General features: G+C 44.4%; 1 protein-coding gene across 1 annotated transcript; it reads left to right on the top strand.

Annotated features, from left to right (window-relative positions):
* Positions 1 to 1,308: 1,308 nt before the first annotated feature.
* Positions 1,309 to 24,456, top strand: CYP24A1 (cytochrome P450 family 24 subfamily A member 1). Its single transcript, XM_028735238.2, has 12 exons — positions 1,309 to 2,160; positions 2,945 to 3,135; positions 4,242 to 4,335; positions 12,720 to 12,816; positions 14,170 to 14,261; positions 15,523 to 15,634; positions 17,039 to 17,184; positions 18,723 to 18,889; positions 19,482 to 19,560; positions 20,783 to 20,974; positions 21,857 to 21,969; positions 22,680 to 24,456. Exons 1-11 carry the CDS (start codon positions 1,894 to 1,896, stop codon positions 21,965 to 21,967), a joined length of 1,548 nt encoding a protein of 515 aa, XP_028591071.2. The 5' UTR covers positions 1,309 to 1,893; the 3' UTR covers positions 21,968 to 21,969; positions 22,680 to 24,456.
* Positions 24,457 to 25,367: the final 911 nt, after the last annotated feature.

Raw genomic sequence — 25,367 nt, 5'->3', positions numbered from 1 at the left:
AAATTGCAATAGCAAACAAATGCCAATTGCCATGTGTAAACTGTTAATGAATATGACTAAGCTGTGGGCCTTTCTTAAATTCACCTCGCCTCTGCACCTGCCTCAAAACTGTGGCAGAGAGGGACTCACTACTGAGGACAAATCTCAGGCACTAGGAACAACCTAGATGGGATACTATTCATGTTAACTGGACGTGTGAGCAGATAGCTTTGAAAAAAGTAAATTTCAGGCATGGGATATGAGCCAAATCCAGCACACTGAAAGGGGGAGAAGGGTTAACTGTTTGCCCCTTCACTGTGGTCTAAACTTGTATCTGGACGGGGGCTTCATGTATATTTACTAGAGGTCCAGGTAAGAGTGCATAGGGTTTCAGCCTAGGCTAAAACAATCTGATGCTCAATTACCAAAAAGTAAATTCCATTGAAACTAGCTAGACATATTGCTGAGTAAAAAAATCACAGGATTGGGCCTAAGTCCTTGAGCCCACCCACCAAACTAGACCACGCACCAATACCATATACCCCCCACGCCACTGAGCGCTAACAGCAACGGGGGGGGGGGGATTTCCCGCCCGGCGCCGGTGTCCCAATCAAAATGGTGCAAACTTCGCGGCGCGTAGTTTCCTTATAGAAACAAATCGGTGCGCGATGCGACGCCACAGGTTACTCCGTGACATCTGCAAACTCCATTCGGACTCCTCTTTCGCTTTTTTTTTTTTTTTTTTTTTAGCTGGCGCGCCAAGAGAACATCCTCGCCTCCCAATTTCTACCTGGCTCTGGAACTGACGGTGCAATCCTACGCCTACTTACCTGAGAGTAAGTCCAACTGAACTCAATGGGACTTACTCCTGAGCCTAGGGCCGTCCTAGTAGCGCACGCTAGTTTCAGTTGTTGGCGCAAAGATCGGAGGCTCGGACAAAACGAAGGGAAAACTCTGGGCAAGAAGGCCGGGATAGTGGGGAAGGGGGTGGGGTGGGGAAGGTGTCGAAAGACAAGGATCTCGCCGAGGGCATCCCGAGCCGTTTTAGCCTCGCGGAGAGGCTTCCCCAGCTGCCTTCGTCCTGCATCCACCGCGCGGGAGGGAGGCGAGAGCGGGTGGGTCGGGATTTCGCCCGGAAAGTCACCTGATCCGCCCCGCAACCCGCCAGCCCCGCCGCGGCTCCCCCGAGGGCCGCCCGCCGCAGCCGGCCCCTCCCCGCGCCTGCTCTCCTCCCCTCCCTTTCCATTGGCCCCGGAGGAGAGTCCGGCGTCCAGCCCCGGAGGTTTATAAAAGCCGCGCTCCCAGCCGTCGATGGGACCTTCTAACACCTGGAGCCGGCGCGCAATACGGTATCCCTTCGCGTTTAGTGGTTATTTCTTTGTCTGTCTCTCTAGTTTTTCCCTCTTGCATGGAGTTAGATCTCTTGAAACCAGATCTCTTGAGAGCAAGCAGCCCGCCACAACCACAGCCCCGACGGCCGATCGCGAAGTCCTCCCCCGAGGCTAGTTTGCGCCGGGGGAAACTCTCCTCTACCCTTTCTCGGCTTCTGCGCAGATCTCCGCATCGTTGCGCAGTGCGATCCTGTGGCTTAAAGCGCGCGGCTGTTAGCGGGGTCGGCACTTTCCTGCACGACCCTCCTAGTGCTGCTACCCCGTCGGGCTAGGAGCCCGCCTCTCTTTTTTCCTCACCACCTGCATTTAAATTCAACTTGTTGCATGCGAAGTTTTACCGGCTTCCTGCTGCGCGCGGCTTTTAAGGTTAGATCCAGCCTGTGGCCAAATCCCACCGAGCGCCGGAGCTCAGGTTAGATCCCTCCGCTGGAGAGAGAGACCCCGACGTGGTCGTGTGCGTCTCGATCCACGTGCGGCGAGCTCGATTCCCTCAGGCTCCCTCCCTCGGACCATTCCGGGCATCATGAGCGCCCCCTTAAAGCGAGCCCCGCTGCTGGGCTCCCTCGTGAAGCGGCGAGGCCCTGGCAGCGCGCCCGCCCCTCCGCAGCAGCAGCAGCTGCTGCCCACCTCGTCGGTGTGCGCCTTGCAGCCCAAGGAGGAGATCCCCGTCTGCCCCAGGCAGGCGCCCCACGCGCTTTCCGCGCTGCCTGGCCCCACCAAGTGGCCTCTGATGGGCAGCCTCTTGGACATCCTCTGGAAAGGGGGCCTCAAGAGACAGCACGAGACGCTGGTGAGTAACTTCTGCGAGCCTCCACCACCAATCTTTACAGGTCCTATGGCACAAACCACCTGTGGGATGCATTGGGTTCGAAATCCTTTTGGCACAGCCCAAGGCAGCCCCATAACTCAGTGCTCCAGCAGAGGAAGCCACAAGTGTAGTCCTGGCCATCTGGAGTAAAAACTTGGGTCTCCAGTGGCATAGCTGGGAAGCCTTGACCTAGGGTGCTTCCAGACTACTTGCTTGTTGAGCGTTCATTATTATTTGTTTGCATGGTGTGTGTGTGTGTGTGTGTGTGTGTCAAATATATTGCGTGAAATTGTGTTCCCCCACAATTTCCAGTGCAGTCGCTCATCCCTTTCCTTATCCTTTGGGGGAAACTGATTGGTTGCACCAGACCTGAAGTTGCCAGTGTGTGGTTGAATCCTGCCTGAAAATAGCTGTAATCTGGAAGCGTCCCTTGATGGATAAGACCAGGGATACAAAACATGTGGCTTGGGACCAGTTGCTGTTCTAGAGTAAAGTTGCCAGACGTCCCCATTTCCAGGGACAGTCCCTGGATTTACAAATCAGTCCCCATACAAAATCCGTTGAAGTTGAAAAGTGTCCCTGGATTCATTGAAAAAAATCTGGTAGCCTTATTCTAGAGGGGAGTAATGCTGGGTTGCAGGTGCTTTATCTTCTACTCACATTGTCACCTGGGGTGAATCTCTGTAAGCTCACACTTGTATGTGCAACTTGGATACACAGTGGCTCTCCTCTTTACCCTCCCTTTCCTTTTTTCCTTTGGCTGCAGGCCGATTACCACCGCAAGTTTGGCAAGATCTTCCGCATGAAACTCGGTGCTTTCGATTCGGTGCACATCGGTGCGCCCTGCTTGCTCGAGGCCCTCTACAGAAAAGAGAGTGCCTACCCACAGCGCCTTGAGATCAAGCCTTGGAAAGCCTACCGGGACTACCGTAAAGAGGGCTATGGTCTGCTTATCCTGTGAGTTAGGAGTTAGGATAGTGAGTGGCATGCATAGCTGGGGGCAGAGCCAGTGGGCAATGAAGGAAGGCGCTCACAGCATCCTGCTGAAATCACTAAGCATCACAAAACTTCCTATGATTCTAGTGGCTTGGCACGGAGTTCCAAGTGATGTTAAGAACAGGATGGTTTTCTCGTGCTTATAAATTTAGTTGGGGGAAAGCCGCATTGATCAAGACCGAATCAAGCAACTCCTTTAATTTGCTTGATTGGTTTTTTGCGTTTGATTAAAAAACCCAAAAACTTCTGTACCTCTCCTCAGCTATTTGTGCCGTATGTGAATGTTGTTGAATAGAAGGTTGTCCACAGAAACTAAATGTCCATTCTGGCCTATGGAGGTTTTACATTCATATTGTGAAAATAGTTCAGCATAAGCCATTTCAGAGCATCTTCTGTGTACAATCTGGTGCACTGTCAGCATCAAGCTGTATGTTATGCTGGGAGATATCTGACTCCTCTCTAAAATGCTTTTTAATAATAATAATAATTAATAATAGCAAGCTTTAGGAAAATCAACCAGTCTGGTCACAGCTCTGGGACTGGGAGAAGGGTCTGTGTTATTTTCTCTGCTTTAATATGTTTCCCCTCAGCAGAAAAAAATATGGGGGGGGGAATTAGGTATGGCAGGTGAAGCACTTTGAGATAAAATGCACTATCTTGCTAATGCCACCATCTTTCAAATCAGATGGGGAATAGAGAATGTGGGGAACATTCTGTAAAACTGATTTTGAGCATCACTTTTGAAAACTACCCAGGAAGTGATGCTTTTAAGCATAAGGCCATTTTTTACACTGTCAGATTCATCTTAGGCATTTTCTAACCTTCCTTGGCATATATTAGCATTTATCTGTAAATTGCTCAAACCTAGTATTTGCTCAAAGCACATCCAGCTAATATACTGCTTTTAGATTTTAGCCATCAGCATTTTCTGACATTTTGCATTAATCCACACACAGTGCTAACTTAAGTAGGAAATGTCAGCATTTGCAGCGTGTCTGGAATCTAGTATAGTAGACATGTGTAAATGAGGGTCTCTTTTAACTTCTTTCTCTTTTTCATTCACACAGAGAAGGGAAAGACTGGCAGCGAGTAAGAAGTGCATTTCAGAAGAAATTAATGAAGCCCACAGAAATTATGAAGCTGGACACCAAAATCAATGAGGTATTTATAAGGACTTATGCTTAATTTTATATGCCTGTTGTATTTGTCCATGGAGTTTTCTTGGCAAGGATACTGGAGTGGTTTGCCGGTTCCTCCTCCAGGTGGATCACGTTTGGTCCAAACTCTCCACTATGACCTGTTCATCTTGTGTGCCCTGCTTGGCGTAGTTCATAGCTTCTCTGAGTTCTTCAAGCCCCTTCGCCACGGCAAGGCAGTGATCCATGTATAGTGATGTATGGAAGTGAGAGCTGGACCATAAAGAAGGCTGATCGCCGAAGAATTGATGCTTTTGAATTATGGTGCTGGAGAAGACTCTTGAGAGTCCCATGGACTGCAAGAAGATCAAACGCATCCATTCTTAAGGAAATCAGCCCTGAGTGCTCACTGGAAGGACAGATCGTGAAGCTGAGGCTCCAGTACTTTGGCCACCTCATGAGAAGAGAAGACTCCCTGGAGAAGACACTGATGCTGGGAAAGATGGAGGGCACAAGGAGAAGGGGGCGACAGAGGACAAGATGGTTGGATAGTGTTTTCGAGGTTACCAGCATGGGTTTGACCAAACTGCGGGAGGTAGTGGAGGACAGGGGTGCCTGGCGTGTTCTGGTCCATGGGGTCACGAAGAGTCGGACACGACTAAACGACTAAACAACAACATGCTTAATTTTGTCTTCTAAGTTGTTAAGGCTTTGATTCAATAGCCACTGAACACTGTAAGGCTTACTTCTCTGTAGACATGCATAGGATTAAACTGTAAAGCATCATGAAATCCAGTTTGGGTCTCATTCAGGCACAGATGTAATTGAATATTTTGAGCTACCTTGTTTGTGAATGGACTCATTTAGAAGAGGGAGTTAAGAAACAATCCCTGCAAAAATCTCAATTCATTCACACACATAAATCCCTGCATGTAAAAACCTAGTATATCAGATAGAACTTTCTCCCTGATGTGCCAAGTTTCTATATTCAGGGTGAGCTTTTATATGGAGTAATGCGTGCAAAATGCAATCCCCCACTTTCAGTTCCAATGGTTGAGTCTAGGAAGGACTATACACTTGATTTTGATCAATGGATGGCTCTGCAGTTAATCAGCTCCACAAGTTATGCGTCCATCTCTGCCTTTGGTATTGGTTGTGAATGGATTCAGGTAATCAGACAAATGTTGGTTGCCAAGTAATGAGATTTTGTTTGCCAGTCTATAGAATCCAGTGTTCATTGGACCCTTCCAGTCTCACTTGATTTTTTTTCCAGCACAAGGCAACTGAAGTTGTTGGTGCTCATGATGGGAGCAGCACTGAACTGACTGGGCAATATTCAACTAAGTTTTACCTATTGAAATTAGTGAACCTGACATAGCCATGTTTATTAATTCCCTTGGGTCTACTCTGATTAATACTTAGTTGAATATCACCCATTGACTCCAATTTGGAGGCTGCCAGAGAAATCCCCCTTTTCTCTGTAGATGTGCACCTATGATTTTGCAGGACTCATTAAATCCCAGTTTATTTGCCCACCCAGGGCACAAACAAATTAACTTTTAAAAAACTTTTATTGATAAATGCAATACTTACAAACACAAACCAGGACACTAAACAAACTTATTATACATATACATACACCTCTCAACTTAGATTACAAAAAAGAAAACAAACATACAAACTAAACATACAGACATAACTTCCGGAGGCGGCGCGAAACCGTGATGGCGGACCTCTTCGAGCTCTGAAGAGGGGCACCGCAGAAAAGGGTTGTTTCGCTACGGCGCAGCGGCAACCCATCAAGATAAACCACGGACAGAGTGAGTTCGTGGCCGTGGGACTCGGCGGGCACCTGGAGCGACCCCAAATTCGCAGAAGGGACCCCGTAAGGGGCTCCGGAGTGAAGGAGGGGGAGCGGTGCTGTGAGTTCATCGCTCTTTCTGCGGAGGCGAAGCCGCGCGGCTGTCACGGATGAGCGCTGACCTTTCTTCCAAAATTACCAGCCTGAAAACTGCAAACCCGTGAGTAAGGATTTAAGATTTGCTAAAATAATTTGAAGAAATTCGGCTGAAACCGGGAGACGAGAAAGAGGAAGTCCGTCTTCCGGCACTGCTTTCAAGATCAAAGCAGACCGTTCAAAGAGCGGAAAGCGCTGTGAACAGAGAAGCCTTAAGGCTTTAAAGTGGGACTTTCGTGCACACTTGAATTCTATCTTTAAAGAAAAAATACAGCTAAAAATACAGCTAAAAATATAGCTTAAAAACTGACTTGGAGCGGTCTCCCAAGGGGTGAGGGAAGACTCTAACCCCAAATCTTTGGGTGGCCGGGTGAAGTTGCTTAACTGCGGAACTGTAACAAACTTCCAGATACTTTTGTACTGAAGTGCAACTTTTGAGCTTACTTAGCTTGAGTGGATACAATTGCAGGCACCTTGTTGGAACTTTGTTAAGTGTTTTAAAGTGCTCTGCAGGATTTTCTTCTTAGTGTTTTGGAACTAACTTGTTTTTAAAATTGTCTTCAAAAATGGAACAAAAGGGACTTTAATGGCGGAAAAGTTACCTTCTTCTTACTAAATTTTGGTGGCACTCCCCCTAGAGGATATTGGGATAACAAAGGCCTGGGAAAAGTTTTTTCTGTTTACCTTCTCTCTCCAGACTGTTTTTAAATTTGGGCTTGTCTTTCCCATGGGATTACAATATTTGACCTTGAACATTGACTGATGAGTGGCACAGGAAAGACAAGAGCAGCCAAAGCTAAGGAAGCTAAGGAAAAAGAAAAAGCGAAAAAGCAGGCACAGCTCTTGCAAACAACTTTAACTCAGGGACGCAGACTATCAGTTCCAGCCGTGCTTGCAACACAAAAAGTAGAAAGTGAAAAGCCTGAAAAATCTGAGGAGGAAGATATGGCATCAGGAGGATCAGAGGCAGTACTGAAACAAGTCTTGGAACAATTATCAGCATTAAACCAAAAAATTGATAATCAATCAATAAAAATTGACCAAGCTACATCCTCGATCCAAAAACTGACAGACCAGGTTTCCCAACATACCCAAGCAATTGAAAAATTGCAAGGAGCAACAGAAGAGAATCGTAAATTGGCAGGGGAAGCCGTTCAAATTGCAACAGCAGCTAAAAAAGAGGTTGAGGAAGTTAAAGCAGAAGTCAAGCCTCTGCACAAACAGATAGGGGACCAACAAACCTACCTTTCCTTGGTGGAATTGAAAAATCGCCAGACTAACCTCAGGCTGAGGGCGGTGCCAGAAATTGAACAAGAAGACTTGATTGGATTTCTGACAACAGAGTTTTCAAAGTTTTGGGGCCTAAAAGAAGATAGTGATTTTAAAATAGTATCGGCTTTTCGATTGGGAAGATTGGGAAGAAAAGATAGATCAAGAGACTGCTTAATAGCTTTGAGATCAAGAGAAGAGAGAGACAAAATATTAGGCCTACATTTTAATAACTCAATTGAGATACAAGAGAAAAGGGTGGAAATTTACCGAGACATCCCTAAACAGTTACTGGATTTGAGAGCCACCTATTCAGAATTGGCCAAGCTGTTGAGACTCAACACAATTCCTTATAGGTGGGAGTTTCCACAAGGACTATCATTTACTTACAAACAGAAGAAGGTTAAAATAAGAACGCCAGAGGACCTACAAAAGTTCCAGCACGACCACGGAGAAGATCTCCAAAAAGAAGCAGCAGCCCATTGGCCTCTACCTAAACCAGGACCCATTCTGCCAGCAGGCGGAGGGACGCCTATACCCTCGGAACCAGAGGAAAAAGAAGACACACCGCTCTAGGTGTAACAGAATAGTTCAGGATGTCTCTGCAGCTACTAAGTTGGAATATAAATGGCGGAAATTCCCCGGAGAAAAGAAGGAGGCTATTTCATATATTGAAGAAAGAGCAATTGGACATTATTTGTTTACAAGAAACCCATGTAACCAGGCTCCACAGGAAAGTTTTGGTTAACAAAAGACTAGGCCAAGAGTTTATCTCTTCTGATAAGGTGAAGAAAAGAGGAGTGGTGATCTACGCTAAGGAGAGCCTGACACCTAAATTTCTATTTAAAGATGAACATGGAAGAATTTTGGCAATTGAAATTCAGACTCAAGGAGAAAAAATATTGTTATTAGGAATTTATGCTCCAAATGATGGGAAATCGGAATTTTTCAAGAAGCTGCATGAGACTTTGCTGGACTATCTGGACTATGCTAACATCATAATGATGGGAGACATGAATGGAGTGGTGTCTACTCATATGGATAAGTCTTACAACCAAAATTTAACATCAGACGGCAGACTGCCTAAAACTTTTTTTGAAATGACTGACAATCTGGATTTGATTGATATATGGAGGACAAAGAACCCCCTAGGTAAAGAAGGCACTTTCTTCTCTGAGGCCCACCTGTCCTGGTCAAGGATCGACCAAATCTGGACCTCCAGGGGGCTGGCACCCAAGACTAAAAAGGTGGAAATCTGCCCAAAAACATGCTCCGACCACAACGCTCTGAAAATAGAACTCAGACTAACTCAACCCGGTTCCTTCAGATGGAGAATGAATGACACACTACTAAGAGATCAAGAGATTGTGAAAAAGGCCCAAAAAACACTAAAGGACTACTTTGAGATAAATCTGAACACTACAGTAGAAAAAAGAACAATCTGGGACGCAAGCAAAGCGGTTATGAGAGGGTTTCTGATACAACAGAATACAATTAAGAAGAAGCTCTGGAATGGAAAGAAAGATAAAATATTGGAGAAAATACACCAGGGAGAGGAAAAATTGAGAACCAAGCCAAAGTCAAAGGAGCTGCTGAGAGAAATTAAATTCCATCAAGCAGAATATTCAAAATTGATTAACCAGGAGATTGAATGGAAAATAAAACAGATGAAGCAAAGATCTTTTGAATCAGCAAACAAATGTGGAAAGCTGCTAGCCTGGCAGCTGAAAAAAAGACAAAAGCTAAATACGATAACAAATCTAGAGATTGAAGGAAGGATGGTACAGAAACCAGAAGAAATTAGGAAGTGCTTCCACAGATATTTCAAAGAACTCTATACACAGGGGCCTCAGAAAGAATCTGAGATAGATCAATTTTTAAAGATAAATGGACTATCAAAAATAACTCAGGATAAAAGATCAATCTTGAACTCTATAATAACTACTCAGGAAATTGAAGGTGCCATTCAGAACATGCAACTAGGCAAATCTCCAGGCCCGGATGGGCTTACCTCCAAATACTACAAGACTTTGAAGGATTATTTGATACAACCTTTGTTGGAGGTATGCAACCAGATTTTGGATGGGAAGAGGGCACCAGAAACGTGGAAAGAAGCCTTCATCACATTGATACCTAAGACAGAATCTGAAAAGACTCAGCTCAAGAACTACCGCCCCATCTCACTCCTGAATGTGGATTACAAAATTTTTGCAGACATTTTGGCAAGTAGACTTAAAAAAGTTTTAAATGAGGTAATTCACAAAGACCAAGCAGGCTTTCTCCCTGGTAGACATTTATATGAGAATACCAGAAACATCATTGATATTTTGGAACTTTTACAAACCAACATGAACACAAGGGCGGTGTTAATCTTTATTGATGCGGAGAAAGCATTTGACAATATATCTTGGAGGTTCATGAAGAAAAACTTGGAAGGGATGGGAGTGGGGCGGGGGTTTGAAAATGGGTTACGAGCAATTTATTCAGAGCAAAAGGCTAAATTAATAGTGAACAATGTGGTGACGGAGGAGTTTAAAATTGAAAAAGGGACACGGCAAGGGTGCCCTCTATCCCCTCTTTTATTCATTTCAGTCCTGGAGGTGCTATTGAATATGATAAGGAAGGACCGGTTGGTACAAGGGATAGAGGTCGGAGTGAAACAATATAAATTGAAAGCTTTTGCAGATGATCTAGTTTTGACACTGCAGGAGCCAGAATCCAGTACAAAAAGAGCTCTTGAACTTATATCTGAGTTTGGTCGGGTGGCGGGATTTAAGTTGAACAAACAAAAAACCAAGGTTTTGACCAAGAATTTGACACCTACAGAAACAGAGGGGTTTCAGAGAGAAACAGAACTGAATGTGGTAAAAAAAGTGAAGTACCTAGGGATCAATTTGTCTTCCAAAAATTTGAATTTATTTAAGGACAACTATGAAAAATGTTGGTCGGAAGTTAAGAAGGATTTAGAAATTTGGTCAAGATTGAAACTTTCCTTGTTGGGAAGGATTGCAGCAATAAAAATGAATGTGTTGCCGAAAATGTTATTTTTGTTTCAAACCCTACAGATCGTGGACAGAGTGGAATGTTTTGGAAAATGGCAGAAGGATATATCTAGGTTTGTCTGGCAGGGCAAAAAGCCCCGAATAAAGTATAAAATATTAACAGACTCAAAAGAAAGAGGGGGGTTTGCCCTGCCGGATTTGAGGTTGTATTATGAAGCTGCAGCCTTCTGCTGGTTGAAAGATTGGCTTTTGCTAGAAAACACCGATGTCCTAGATCTGGAAGGTTTTGATAATGCCTTTGGCTGGCACGCATACCTATGGTATGACAAGGTTAAAGTTCACAAATTGTTTAAAAGCCACATTGTCAGAAAAGCAATTTTTGCAGTCTGGACGAAATATAAAGACTTATTAGAGAGTAAAACACCGAGGTGGCTGTCACCGGTGGAGGCCAAGGCTCAAAAAAGACCCAATATGGAGGCCTACTGGCCGAAATATTGGGAATTAATTGAAAAAATTGGAGACAGTTGGAAGTTGCAGAGCCAGGATAAACTAAAAAACAAGGTGCGAGATTGGTTACATTATGCTCAAATGCAAGAGGTTTTTAAAATGGATAAAAAAGTTGGTTTCCAGGAGGAGAAATCGAAACTAGAGACAGAATTGTTAGAACCAAAGACCAAGATTCTATCTAGAATGTATAACTTGCTGCTTATGTGGAACACACAGGACGAGTTAGTTAAATCTGCTATGATAAAATGGGCACAGGATGTTGGACATAATATTATGTTTGAAGACTGGGAGAGGTTATGGAACACCGGAATGAAATTCACGGCATGCAGTGCCTTGAAGGAAAACATTATGAAAATGATATACCGGTGGTACATGACCCCAGTCAAGTTAGCTAAGATACATCACCTGTCTGACAATAAATGTTGGAAGTGTAAGGAAGCAGAGGGGACTTTCTTCCATCTCTGGTGGACCTGCCCAAAAGTGAAGACCTTCTGGGAAATGATTTATAATGAATTGAAAAAGGTATTTAGGTATACCTTTCCCAAGAAACCAGAGGCCTTCCTGCTGGGCATGGTAGACCAGAAAATGCCAAAGAAAGACAGAACCTTGTTTATGTATGCAAGCACAGCAGCAAGAATACTCATTGCTAAGAGCTGGAAGACACAAGATTTGCCCACGCTGGAGGAATGGCAGAAGCAGTTGATGGACTACATGGAGATAGCTGAACTGACCGGCAGAATCCGAGATCTGGACAAAGACACAATTGAGGAGGACTGGAAAAAATTTAAAGACTATTTGCAAAAATACTACAAGCTGTATGAATCTTAAGATAGTGCATGATTAGGAAAAGTTATGCTTTAGCAATTATGATTAAGTAAATTGTAAAATAAGTGATAAAAGAGAAAAGGAGACAATTTGAATCGAACATGTTATGTTTATTTTTAAAGGCATTGAAACTGAGATACAATATATCGAATCTGGGTACATAACATTTGAAAGTTACAATAAGGCATGAAATAAGGTAACAAAATGCTGACATTGTTAATTTAAATAACGCAGAATCGGAAGGGGTGGGGAAGTCCAAGTTGTTTTTGTTTGTTTTTGTTGTTAAAAAAAAAGGGAAAATTTGTTTCTTGCAATTATGTTATTTGTTTGTAACCTATAAAACTATGGAAAGAAACGCAATAAAAAATTTATAAAAAAAAAAAAAATAAACATACAGACATAAATCTTGACTTCCCTCCACCTATATGTGGCTTCCTTTGTTTCTTTTCTTCTTTTTGCTGTGTTAACAATATTATAAACAAGTTAACATGAGTTAGTTGAGACTTTACACTTGGAAGATTCTTTACCTGCTCTTGCAAACAAATCACAACAAAGATGCATTAATCATTTGCCCATCATTTGTGAGTTGACTAATGATACAAGAACAAAGAATTCTTGTGGTCTACAAACCTATCAGTACTAACAAAATGGATTTTTTATAAGTCTTATCTGTGGGGCTTTATTTTCAGCTTAGAAGGGGGGCGGGAAATAACACATTCCTGGACTATGGAACATGTGTATGTGTGTGTGCGCGCGCATGTCTGTGCATTGCAAAAGAGTGTTTGTAAAAATAGTGACCTGTTCATATTTTGCTTTTCACCAATATTCCACATTTAATTCCCTTTTTAGGTTCTAGATGATTTTATGCATCGGATAGACACCCTTTGTAACAAGAATGGAGAAATAGAAGATTTGTATTCTGAACTGAACAAATGGTCATTTGAAAGTAAGTTTCCCTTCTACTTCTCAGCCTGGGGTGGTTGTTTTCTCCCCCCACCCCCACGCCAATCCACATCCAACTCAGGTGTATGCATGCAGTCTTCTTCCATGCAAATAGGACCCCCCCCCCCAGGCACCTGCTGGGGTGGGCAGGGCAGGGGGCATGGCTTGTAGGTGCATTCCTGCTTGTGGGATGTGATTCATAAGTAGCAGTCAAGCACAATATTCATTGTTTTCCTAGAGTGGACATGCGGGGGAATGTTTGGTCCAGTCAGTCGAAAACTTCCTGTTTACTCCTGACTGTGACATACTTCCTTATGCATGTGACTAGAGGTGGGCATGACCTTACCTGTCCAGGTAACAAAAGGACAAGGCATGCTGCCACTCTTCCTCTTTTCCATCTTTCTTTTGTCATGTGAACTGCAGTGACCGATAGTCTGCAGTCACTGGGATTATCCCACCATATGGGGTAGATATGGGGTAGATCCAAATGTACATATTTGTAACTTTAAGCCAGGCATAGGCAAACTCGGCCCTCCAGATGTTTTGGGACTACAACTTCCATCATCCCTGGACCAGTGGTCAGGGATGATGGGAATTGTAGTCTCAAAACATCTGGAGGGCCGAGTTTGCCTATGCCTGCTTTAAGCCTTCAAGGATCACACTGTGCTCGGCCTGATGCAAGTAAACTTCTTTTTGTTACTTTAAATAAGATTGTGGCATCTTATTTAAAGATAAGAAGGGAACTTACCAGGAACATACAATTCAATACTGAATTGTATGATAGTGAGAGGCCTGCTCAAGCCTGCAACCAGCTATCTGCTACGCTGCGTAAAGGGGAATGCACTCCGCTAAGTAAAGGAACTTGCTAACGCAAGTTAGGAAGGATATTAATAAACAATATATCCTCTCTTGCCTTCCTGAACATTCCCACACTGCTACCCTAGTCATGTTGAACACATGAGCAGGTTCATTTGATCCCTCCCCCCCCCCTAGTGTTCACAGCAAACTAGGGAAATAATCACTATGTTGGAGGAAGGAAGAGCACATGAGCTTGAGTTCTGGCTGGGTGTGTAATGTCAAATGATGGTTTGGCATTGCATCTGAAATAAACCATAGTGCAGAGTGTGGCTTAACTCTTTGTTCCTCATCCCCAAACAAAATGAACTTTGTATGTGCAATTTGCTTGTCTATACCTCTCGTTTCTATGGGCTTTCCCTTCGCACCCCTTCTTCAGTTATATATAAGGATGTAAGTTATCTTCAGACAAGGATTTGTGAGGCTCTTTTTTCTTTTGCTTCTGCTATAAGATGCCCTGATGGCAGTGCATCGATCCTAACGGCTTTCTTTTCTATGATAGGTATTTGTCTGGTATTGTACGGGAAGAGATTTGGGCTCCTGCAGCAGGACACTGGAGATGAAGGCCTGAACTTTATCAAGGCTGTAAAAACGGTATGAAAAAAATGACAAGCTGAACATTTTAGCCATTTGATGGACAGCAATGTAGGAAGTTACCTGATGTAGTGGTGGTACACATAACTCTGAATAGTCTATGCTAGCCCTCTCCCAATCTAGTGTCCTTTGTGCTTCAACTCTCACCAGGTCAGTGGGATGCAAATGCGCTGGTGGAGCCAATCCAGCACTCCTGCCAGCCCATTTGCATGTCACCATGCCCCTCCCCTTTCCCCTCCGCTGTGGAAACTCAGCCAAGTGGAGGTCAGGTAAGGAGTGCAGTCTTGGTCCATCAAGGTTGGGGGATGCTGGTACAGTCGAACCTCTGTTTACATAACCCTCTGGTTATGTACACTTCGGGATGTATTTTACCGGGTTTCACCCCACATGCATGCGCAGAAGCGGCCCTCAGGTTGCTTGGGATCCGACCGGACCTCCGGAATGGATCCTGTCCACAACTGGCGGTACCACTGTATAGACCGACTGAAAGCAGATCTCCAGGGTTTTGGACGGGAGTATTTTCCTACCCCTGCCTGGAAATTATGGAAACTCTGCATGCAAAACATGCTCTACCACTGACATTGTAGTTGTGATGGTCTCTAGAAAATAGTGGTTTTCTTAAGTAATTTTTGGCATGAATGGACCACTCATAGGAATGCACGATTGAGTAAAGGGTCTTTTATATCTAGAAGGAGCATGAGTAAAGATGCTCAGGAGCTGCAGGAATTCTATTGACCCAGCCTTCCTATGCATTGCACAGAAATAGTACTTGGTGCTCAGTAGGATGGCTATGTTCTGCCTCCTCTGTTAGAGGCAGTATATGTCTCTGAATGCTGGCTGCTGGGAATTGCAAGTGGGAGAGTGCTGTTGCACCCAGGGGTCCAGCTTTTAGGCTTCCTGTGGACATTTGGCTGGCCACCAAAAACAGGAAGCTAGACCAGATGATCTTCCAGGCTATTTCAGCAGGGCTCTTAACCAGATGCCTAGGAAACACTTAAAGCAGGACCTGGGTGTGCTCTGCTCACTTGCAATTCCCAGCAATTGGTATTCCAAGGCATACTATCTCCAACAGTGAAGGCAGACCATCCAGTACCATGACTAGTAGGCATTGACAGCCTTGTCCATGAACTTGTCACATCCTCTTTCAAAGCCGTTCTCTTCTCTGCTGCAATCACCGGTTTGATTCCTGCTCTTCTTTGTTTTAGTGCACATTTTGTTTCATTTTAATAATGCAGTTCATCTCTTCGTTGCCATTTTGCAGATGATGAGTACATTTGGGAAGATGATGGTGACCCCCGTTGAGCTCCACAAAAGCCTGAATACTAAAGTTTGGCAGGCTCACACAAAGGCATGGGACAATATCTTTAAGACAGGTACCTGAACACACCTTGAGGCAGTGGCGGTATCTTGTGAAATAAGCTTTGCATCTTATAATTTAGCAACTGTACTGCACTTGACCTGAAAGTTAATTTATCAATTACTCTTGATATACATTTGAAGTCTCCTCTGCGGAGCACATGGCAGCATATCTGGAGTTAGCATGTGTTATTTTTCACAACAACCCTGTGAAGTTGGTCAGACTAAAATATAGTAATTTGCCCAAGCTTCCCCATTAAGCTCCATGGCTGAACCAATAATTAAAGCCAGGTGTCCCTGGTCTGGGTTTAGTGCATTCCCTCCTACCCCCCCCCAAAAAAAGCCTGGCTTGCCAGAGTGGCTGTTTAGCTTCTTGCTAAATTAATTAATTTTATAATGAAATGATTTTAGAATGTGTATCATTTTATTGTTGTTAGCCGCTCTGAGACCGGCTTCGGCTGGGGAGGGCAGGATATAAATAAAATTGTGGTGTTGTTGTTGTTGTTGTTGTTGTTGTTGTTGTTATATATGCCCACTATAAAATATGAAACTGAAATTGGTTATGGGGAGATATCAGGCTTGAGGGATCTAATTTCTTCTTTGCAAGAACCATGCGATCTACCAATTGGAGCCAGATGCAAAAGAAATATACTCAAAGTAATGAATGCTGAGCCCAGGAATTTGTGTTTTTTCAGTACTAGAACTGAGTAGATCTCACAGTCCTTCCACACACAAAATCACTCCTGGGTATGAAACATTCCTTATTTTGGTGGTATCAATTAAGATGGCGAGGAGGGCGTTATTTTGTGGCTCCCATTGCTGGGAGCCTGGGATCCTTTGCTGATCTAAAATAGGCCTATCTTCTGCCCATCCCTAGCTAATTGGGTCGCTCGAGTTCACCACGGAAGCCTCAAAAGCTCTGATAGAATAGACCAGTGCGTAAAGCAACTTCAGATTGCTTGGCTCTCTTCTGTCAAAACCTCTGTTCTTCAGGCATTTCGTAAGTGTGTGCTGCAAGCTTCCTCTGAAGGAGCTCAGGGTAGCATTTCTGTAGCCTCACAACAATGGCCCTGTGAGGTTGGTTAAGCTATGAGAGAGTGGCCTGCCTAAGATCAAAGCAGAGAGTTGAATCTGGTTTTCCCATATCTAAAATTCTTCCCCTTGCTCCCTTTTGCAAACAGAGTGGGAGGTGCAGTATTTAAAGCTTCAGGCAGTGGCTAGCATGTTTGAATGACCCTCTCTATAATACAATACAATAAAAGCCTGCACAAAGAAAACTAGCAGGACTAGGTTTCAACGATTGTCCTCGACTCCTAGTTTTCTGTGTGCAAGGAATTTCTGAAACGGAGGAACATTGCAACTTTTGAGGCCTATAAGCATTGCTTTTGTTTGCTCAGTACTTCCTCTCTTCCCGCCCGCAGTGAAATGCTCTATTGACAGCAGGCTGCAGAAACACTCTGCCAACCCCAGCGAGGATTTCCTCTGTGACATTTACTTTGGGAGTCAGCTTTCAAAGAAGGAGCTATATGCTGCCATCACGGAACTCCAGATTGCTGGAGTTGAAACGGTAAATCCTAGCTTGCTTCTCTGCATTCGTGGCAAGGATCCTCTTAACGGTCACCCAGCTAAAAAGATGATAGCCTCCTCTTTCCTGTGACCCATTTTCCTCATTTGATTTCCTCCCTTCTTGTTCTTACTAATTATCATCACCATCATTGCTATTTAATAGGTTGCAATCCTGTTCCTTCCCTGATCAATGCCTTAACATCTGCTAAGTCTCCCCTGGATTGTGCCAAGTTGTTTCTGATGCAACTTTTCAAAAATCTAAATATAGAAGGCCTAATGCAGGGATGGAGAACCCGTGGCCCTTCAGTTTCTGGTACTGCAGCTTCCATCAGCCTCAGGTGGCATTGCCAATGGTCATGGGAGACAAGAGTTGGTTAGGTAACATATACAGTGGTTGTTGTTGTTTAGTCATTTAGTCATCTCCGACTCTTCCTGACCCCATGGACCAGAGCACACCAAGCACTCCTGTCTTCCACTGCCTCCCACAGTTTGGTCAAACTCATGCTGGTAGCTTCGAGAACAGTGTCCAACCATCTCGTCCTCTGCTGTCCCCTTCTCCTTGTGCCCTCCATCTTTCCCAACATCAGGGTCTTTTCCAGGGAGTCTTCTCTTCTCATGAGGTGGCCAAAGTCTTGGAGCCTCAGCTTCACAATCTGTCCTTCCAGTGAGCACTCAGGGCTGATTTCCTTCAGAATGGATAGGTTTGATCTTCTTGCAGTCCATGGGACTCTCAAGAGTCTTCTCCAGCACCAATACAGTGGTACCTCGGGTTAAGAACTTAATTCGTTCCGGAGGTCCATTCTTAACCTGAAACTGTTCTTAACCTGAGGTACCACTTTAGCTAATGGTGCCTGCCATGCCACTGCCACACGATTTCTGTTCTCATCCTGTAGCAAAGTTCTGAGGTACTATTTCTGGGTTAGCAGCGTCTGTAACCTGAAGTGTCTGTAACCCGAGGTACCACTGTAGTGCGTCACTGATATCTCATTCCTCTCCTGATGTTTCTAAATGCCTTTTGTACTACAGTGGTACCTTGGTTCTCAAATGGCTTAGTTGCCTAACAAATCGGCTCCCGAACGTCGCAAACCCAGAAGTAAGTGCTCCAGTTTGCAGACATTTTTTGGAAGCCAAACATCAAACGTGGATTCCGATTGAGTGCAGGAATTTCCTGCAGCCAATCGGAAGCTGCGCCTTGGTTTTTTAATGGTTTCAGGAGTCGAACAGACTTCCAGCATGGATTAAGTTCAAGAACCAAGGTTCCACTGTACTAAGAATCCAGGTGGTCTGCATAATAATAATAATAATAATAATAATAATAATAATAATAATAATTATATACCGTCCTATGCCCGCAGGTCTCCTAGGCTAGAGCAGAGCTCAGTTTTGAAACGTAAAGAAGCCAGCTGCAGATAATACATATAAATATTCTCCCATTGTGAAAGGCTTCATGATGTTGTTGTTGTTGTAGCAGCAGCTCCTTACTCATGTTAACGTAGCAGTCCTGAGTGAGCTCAGTCAGTGTCTCTTACCATTTCACAGACAGCCAACAGTCTACTCTGGGCTCTCTACAACATCTCCTGCAACCCTCATGTCCAGGCAAAGCTACTCGAGGAAATACAGGCTGTGGTCTCGGCTGAAGAGAACCCAAATGCTGAACATCTGAAGAAGATGCCCTATTTAAAGGCGTGCCTGAAAGAATCTATGAGGTAAATTTCCCTGCCTAGTATGAAAATAAACAGTCTCTCTTTTCTTTGGCTACACTCATTTAAAGCATTTTGAACAGGCGAAACTGACAGGGAAGATCAGAAACCAGGAAGATCAAGTATTTTTTAAAGACTGGAGTGAATTTATTTAAAAGACCACTGTAAACAGTTAAAACCATTGGCAGGGATGTAATGACACTTGTAATGTGGAATTAACTCTGGTAACCATGGATATATAACAGATGTATAATGGTATAAGATGCGAAAATTAAATCTTAAATATGGAATCCATGGAGGGAGGGAAGGAGGTCCGAAGGTTCAAAAGACCCTTTTATTTCAGTGTTTGAAATGGTTAACGTTTAAATGTATAAAATTGTGTAAAACCAAAAAATTAAAAAGTTAAGCATTTTGAACAGTTATGACTTCCCCTAAAGAATCTTGGGAACTGTAGTTTGTGAAGGGCGCTGAGAGTTGTTAGGAGCACCCTTAACAAACTACAGTTCTCAGGATTCTTACCAGGATGTCATCATCTGGCTCCTGGTAGATCTGTCTTGTAATTGTAGTAAAAAAAGGTGCTTAATTTTTTTTGCTGTAGGTTAACTCCGTCTGTGCCGTTTACCACTCGGACCCTGGACCAAGAAATGGTCCTTGGAGACTACGCTCTTCCTAAAGGGGTGAGTCGCATTTTCCAGCAGCAAAATTAACTTCAGATGCATTCACAACCCTATAATAAAAGTTTATTATTTTTATTACTAATCGTAAAAGCACTGGGCATGGTATGAGTGTAGAATTGCAGCTGCAAAGTCACTTTTCTAACACATCGTACTCTTGAAGGAGCTACTTTTTGGAGTGTACAGTTAAGTCACTCCAATGGAATTTGAGCACCGTAAGGTGTAATCAATTATTGCGACAACGTGAGATGTACAGGGGGAAACAGAGTGTGTCTAGCTGGCTTGACATGTTGCTTTGCAGTGCAGGTCAGTTTGCCTTCATTTATGAAAGAGGTTCCTGAGATCAAGCTTGCCTGGAAAACACACCCTCTCCAGGCTTCGCACATTTTCTTCTGACATAGCTCTTATGCCTTTAATACTGACAGGCAAAAATGCTCATCCAGACCTGCCTCACCGCTTTCCCCCAAGGAAATCCAATCTTTTCCGCTGAATCAGAGCCAACAGCAATCGAGTTTTCTCTGGATTTACGTTTGCTCAATTTATCACTTAAAGAGCAGGTTTTCTGAGGGAAAGCCGTGGGGCAACCGCTTGGACCCATGCTTTCTAAGCACAGGGCAAGCTCAAGTCTGGATGAGCCTTCAGTGCAGCTCCCCCCCCCCCCCAATATGAAAATCTGCAGCAGAAACAGCACCTGTTGAATTACTGGCTGTTCCACTATTAAAGGTATGGGTTGAAAATTTGGGTGCAGACAGAAGCCTGATGACATCCGGATCAAACCAAGCTTTGCTCACATTGCACCTTGTTTGCTTGGTTTTTTTAAAAAAGCACGCTTAGCCTTTAAAACACTCACAGGCAAGAGAATATTATCTATTTTCTACTCTGAATTGGCTCTGAAGGCAATTTCACTGAAAAGATTAAGGCTTCATCTGCTTTCTTCCGTTTTGAAACCCCTGCCTGGAAATAAATCCCAACTTGAAGTTTGTTTGGAGCCTCTTAGAAAAAGATTTTAACGTCTCCTGGCTGTTGCTCCATGCTTTTCTCGCTTGCCTTGGAAGCGCAACAGCCTTTGATGCGACATCATGGTTCTGTCAGAGAAAACAGCTTTTTCCTGCAGCTCTTTTTTCCATTAGCAACAAGGCTTGATGTTCTGTCTTTAGAAAAACTGCACCCGGCTGACCTTCACTCCCCTCTCTCGCTCGCCCCATGCTGTTTTCCATGTTTACAGACGGTGTTGATGATCAACAGCCATTCTCTGGGATGCAACGAAGAATACTTCAACGACTGGACTCAATTTAAGCCAGAGCGTTGGCTCCAGAAGAACATAAATCCTTTTGCTCATGTTCCGTTTGGGATTGGGAAAAGAATGTGCATCGGACGCCGCCTGGCAGAGCTACAGCTTCAATTAGCTCTCTGTTGGGTAAGATGTTTGCAATTACATCTTCTCACCCTCCTTCAAATAGCAGTCACAGTGTGTGTGTGTGTGTGTGTGTGTGTGTGTGTGTGTGTGGCTGAGTACGTAAAAATTTACCTATGCCCCAGCCTTCATCACAAGACCCTAAGGTGTGTTCCATACATCAAATCCTATTGGTTGTATCCTGCTAAGTTTCACATGGAGTAAACCCATTGAAATTATCAGACCTAAGTAAGTCGTGTGCAATTAGCATTGAATGTTGTTGTTGTTGTTTAGTCGTGTCCGACTCTTCGTGACCCCATGGACCAGAGCACACCAGGCACCCCTGTCCTCTACCACCTCCCGCAGTTTGGTCAAACTCATGCTGGCAGCTTCGAGAACACTGTCCAACCATCTCGTCCTCTGTCGTCCCCTTCTCCTTGTGTCCTCAATGTTTCCCAACATCAGGGTCTTTTCCAGGGAGTCTTCTCTTCTCATGAGGTGGCCAAAGTATTGGAGCTTCAGCTTCAGGATCTGTCCTTCCAGTGAGCACTCAGGGCTGATTTCCTTAAGAATGGAGAGGTTTGATCTTCTTGCAGTCCATGGGACTCTCAAGGCTCTCAAGCATTGAATACACCCCTATAAAAGAAGTGGGTGAAACTGTTAGGTACCCCCCCCTCCCCTGGGCCATGTGAACAGGTGGGAGGGGCTGCTCACTTGTCAGTCATATTGGACATCACAGCGAGGGGTTAGCCTGCCATGTTAAACTTGGTATGGATCATAGCCTTGTCATTGTGAGTAGGTTCAGACTAACCTTAGTTACAAGTTGGGATGAGTTCCTTCCCACAGGTGCTCACTAGGGTGAGTTTGAGCAGCCCGGGTTTGATTCCGTCTGTCTTTGTGTTGCAGCTTATACGGAAGTATCAGATTGTAGCGACCGATGACAAGCCGGTGGAAACGCTGCACTTGGGAATCCTCATCCCCCATCGAGAAGTTCCCATTGCATTCAGAAGGCGATAAAGGTAAATGAAGCTGGAGCTCTATGGCCAGGCTGGTCCCAGAAAATGGCGTCTTAATGGACTCTCTTCTTGGCCCACTTCTTATAGGGTTGCCATATTGAAAGTGAAAATCTGGACAAGTTGTTGAGCACATGTTGGGGGGTGTTGTTGTTGAGCTTTTAAAAGTTTTGCCATACATTCCAATTTTCCCAGACATTTTGCCAATTTCTGCCTAGACACTGCTTGTGATTGCATTATTCCAGCTATGCCTGGGAAATTCTGGGTGTATGGCAACCCTATGTAATTCGTGTTTCTGAAAGTTAGGCAGTGCCATAATTTGCTGCAAGGCTATACAGTGAAACTATGAAATGAGCAGAACTGGCTTTTTATTTAACTATCATCCTAGAGCCAGGAAGGGGAGACACTTGGCCAACTGACAATACTCAAAGCAGCAAGGGCTTCTGGCTGATTCCAGCTTCTATATATTTTCAGAGCAAATTTCTAGCCCTCATTTTTGCAGAGCAATCGGGAAGAACAGAAGGAAGCCAGGAGACAGCTAACATCCAGCCTACATTTCAAAAGTGTGCACAAACCATGTTAACCACATGATAAATTTTCCAATATGGCTTGTGCAAGATCTACCTCTAAATACCATCAGTGGACTACTAAGATAATTGATTACTTTGACCATGTAAATGTGTAAATGTTCTTTTCTCTCTTCCCCTCTCCCTCAGATACTTTTTGAAGGAAGACAGTTGCTTGAGTGCTGCCTTTTCTGAAGACAACCCCCTTGAATGCTTGGCACCCAACCTCCTTCAGCAACCAGGGGCTAAGCATGTTTTGACCTATGTGCTGTTGATGGAAGAGAGATCAAGGAGCATCTGAAGTTAGCTTTGACCTTGCTTTGGGGGGCAGATCTGTCAAACCATGCACCTAAGTAATCTTTTGAATACTGCAATGAAAACCAACAAGGACCAGCCTTTATTTTAAAAGGTGCAAACTGAGAAAACAGCAAAAAGACTGGTGCAAGACAATGGATCTTTTCATGCAGCCCTGACAAAAAAATCCATTTCTGTTCACCTGCCCGTGTGAAATCTACTGGTCGTGGCTCAGTACATCCTTCATGTTAGATGTTTTTAAGATCAGCTGGCCAAGGGTGGATGAAATGATACAGTGAGTTCAGTGCTGAGGTGTAGGGGGAGGAAAATTTTGCTGTTTCTCACATCCTGCAGGAATTGTGTAGGTTTTTTAAAGTGTCTGCTGCAGGTCTCGTTCAGCCTACCTCCTTTTACAAAGGAATGTTGTGATAAGGAGAAAGAAGCACTCCAAGAGGGTCCTGGTGTTTATATTTTTTAAAATATTTTTTTACAAAGGGGAGAAAAACTGCACTAAATCCATTTCCCTTTATGTATCTGTTAAAACCCAGCGCCTTGCTGCAGTAGCCATGAAACTTTTACCATTATATGATTTTGATAAAAACATTATTTGGGGGGAAAAACCAACAAAGTACCAAACCTCTGCTGATGGTTCACACTGCAGAAAATGTGAGCTGATTCAGGCTAGCTCTGCCTGGAAAATCCCCATAGGCTCTACATAGGTCTTCATGCTCATGAACAGACCATTACAGGGAATCCAGTGTTCTGATGCTCTGGATAACAACTTGACAGGACTGGTGGGGTGTGCACAGGTCTACAGAACTGCTCTAGTTTTTAAAAATGCACTTGTCCACTTCAGGGCTTGTACTTATGGGTTGAAGAGACTAATTCAGTACAGTCAGGCCTGCATAAGGCATGACTCACCAAGCCACAAACAGCACCCCAGTAATGTACTGGAACCTACCAGGGGCTGCCTAGAATGCTTTGGGGTCGGTTGCGTAATGTGGGTAATGTGTGAATCACCTTGGCTGCCAAAATAAGTGGCTGGTGGGTGTTTCGCTTTTTTCACGCAGTGCATGAATGAACTCACAAAAATTTGCTGCTGCAAGGCGATGTGATGGGCTGTAACTTGGATGGCTCTGAAATGGGATTGGACATTGTCATCTGTATGGTTGTATGGAGCCTCCCGGGTTCAGAGGCACAATTGCTTCTCAATACCAGCTGCCAGGAGCAACAATAGGTGAGGAAGTGTTGAGAACAAGTTGCTGCTCTACATGGCCCATTGCTGTGATCCAGTGCAGGTGATCTGGTGGTATTCAGCTTGGAGAGGCGCAGAGACACACTTCAGCATCATGATCTGCAGTAGCATATGAGCAGCATTATTCATGTTTTCACCCGTTCCTGAATAATATACGCACAGCTTCCTTTTGGTGGTGTTGGAGGGGGTTTTCTACATGATTTTTTGTGTTTTTTATATTTTAAATATTTTTTATATAACAAAGATCCTTGTACACTTTGGAGAACTGTCAACAGATTCTGATTTATTGTACAGAATTGCTATTTTTTTCAGTGTTTGGAATTTCTCTTGTTGATACCTAAACACACGCTTTTTTTGTAATAAAAAAGAATTTCCAGATATGATGCCTCTGCTTGTATCGAACACGTCATCCAGTATTGTTTTAGAAAGTCTCCTACATTCTTTGTGAGTTGCTCATCATATTTTGCCACCAGCTCAGAAGGGAAAAAAGCCAAGCTCTATGTGCTGGGCCTGGGGGTAACCTCTGAAACACGGTCCAGGACTGGTCCAGAATCCGAAGGTTCCGCTAGGAGTCAGTCCGACAGGGCCAAGGCAGGACACAAGGCAGGATACCAGGCAAGGACAGGTACAGGATCTCGGGCAGGATCTAGCATACAGCAATGTTGCTCCCGCAACCTGGGGCGGGGTCTGACAGCCTTTTATCTTTGTTGGGGTAGCGGCCAGTCCTGATCCCCCAGCTACTCACCTCCCTGTTCCGCCCGGAGGCAAGCACTCCTCCAGCAAGTACTCAGGTATCTCCTTCTCTCAGACCTTAGTCTCTGCAGCTTGGGAGACATCGGTGGGTTACTAGACCCAGGGGCCGCCTCAGCCTCCCCTGACCAAACCGGTAGTGGAGCAGCTGTAAGTGATTGCCTGGCTGAAGGCAATGAGGTAATCCTCACATCTGGAGCCAGGGCAGGCTCAGGCCCCTGACTCAGCCCAGCTGGTGTTTGTTGCAGGGGAACCTGTGCAGACTGGGACTCTTCAGAATCAGGCCCCAGACTTGGTTCAGATGATGCCCGAGGCAAAGGATCTGGTGCTGACTGAGACTCCTCTGGTTCCAAGCCTGAATCCCAGGCCATCACACTCTAGTGTGTGAGAGCTACTCAAAAGAACTTTACTTGCACCATGGCTTAAGAGATCACCTGCAAGTCCATGAGGAACTATCAGCCTGTTGAACCCACTGGTGGCTGATTAGTGCAAGGATTGCTGATCTTGAGAGATTACAGCAGGGTTTGGCAACAGTTTTC

This window comes from Podarcis muralis, chromosome 5, assembly GCF_964188315.1.
Source record: "Podarcis muralis chromosome 5, rPodMur119.hap1.1, whole genome shotgun sequence".
Classification (NCBI taxonomy): domain Eukaryota; kingdom Metazoa; phylum Chordata; class Lepidosauria; order Squamata; family Lacertidae; genus Podarcis; species Podarcis muralis.
The sequence above is the reverse complement of the archived record's forward strand: the minus strand, read 5'-3'. Positions and strand labels throughout refer to the sequence as shown.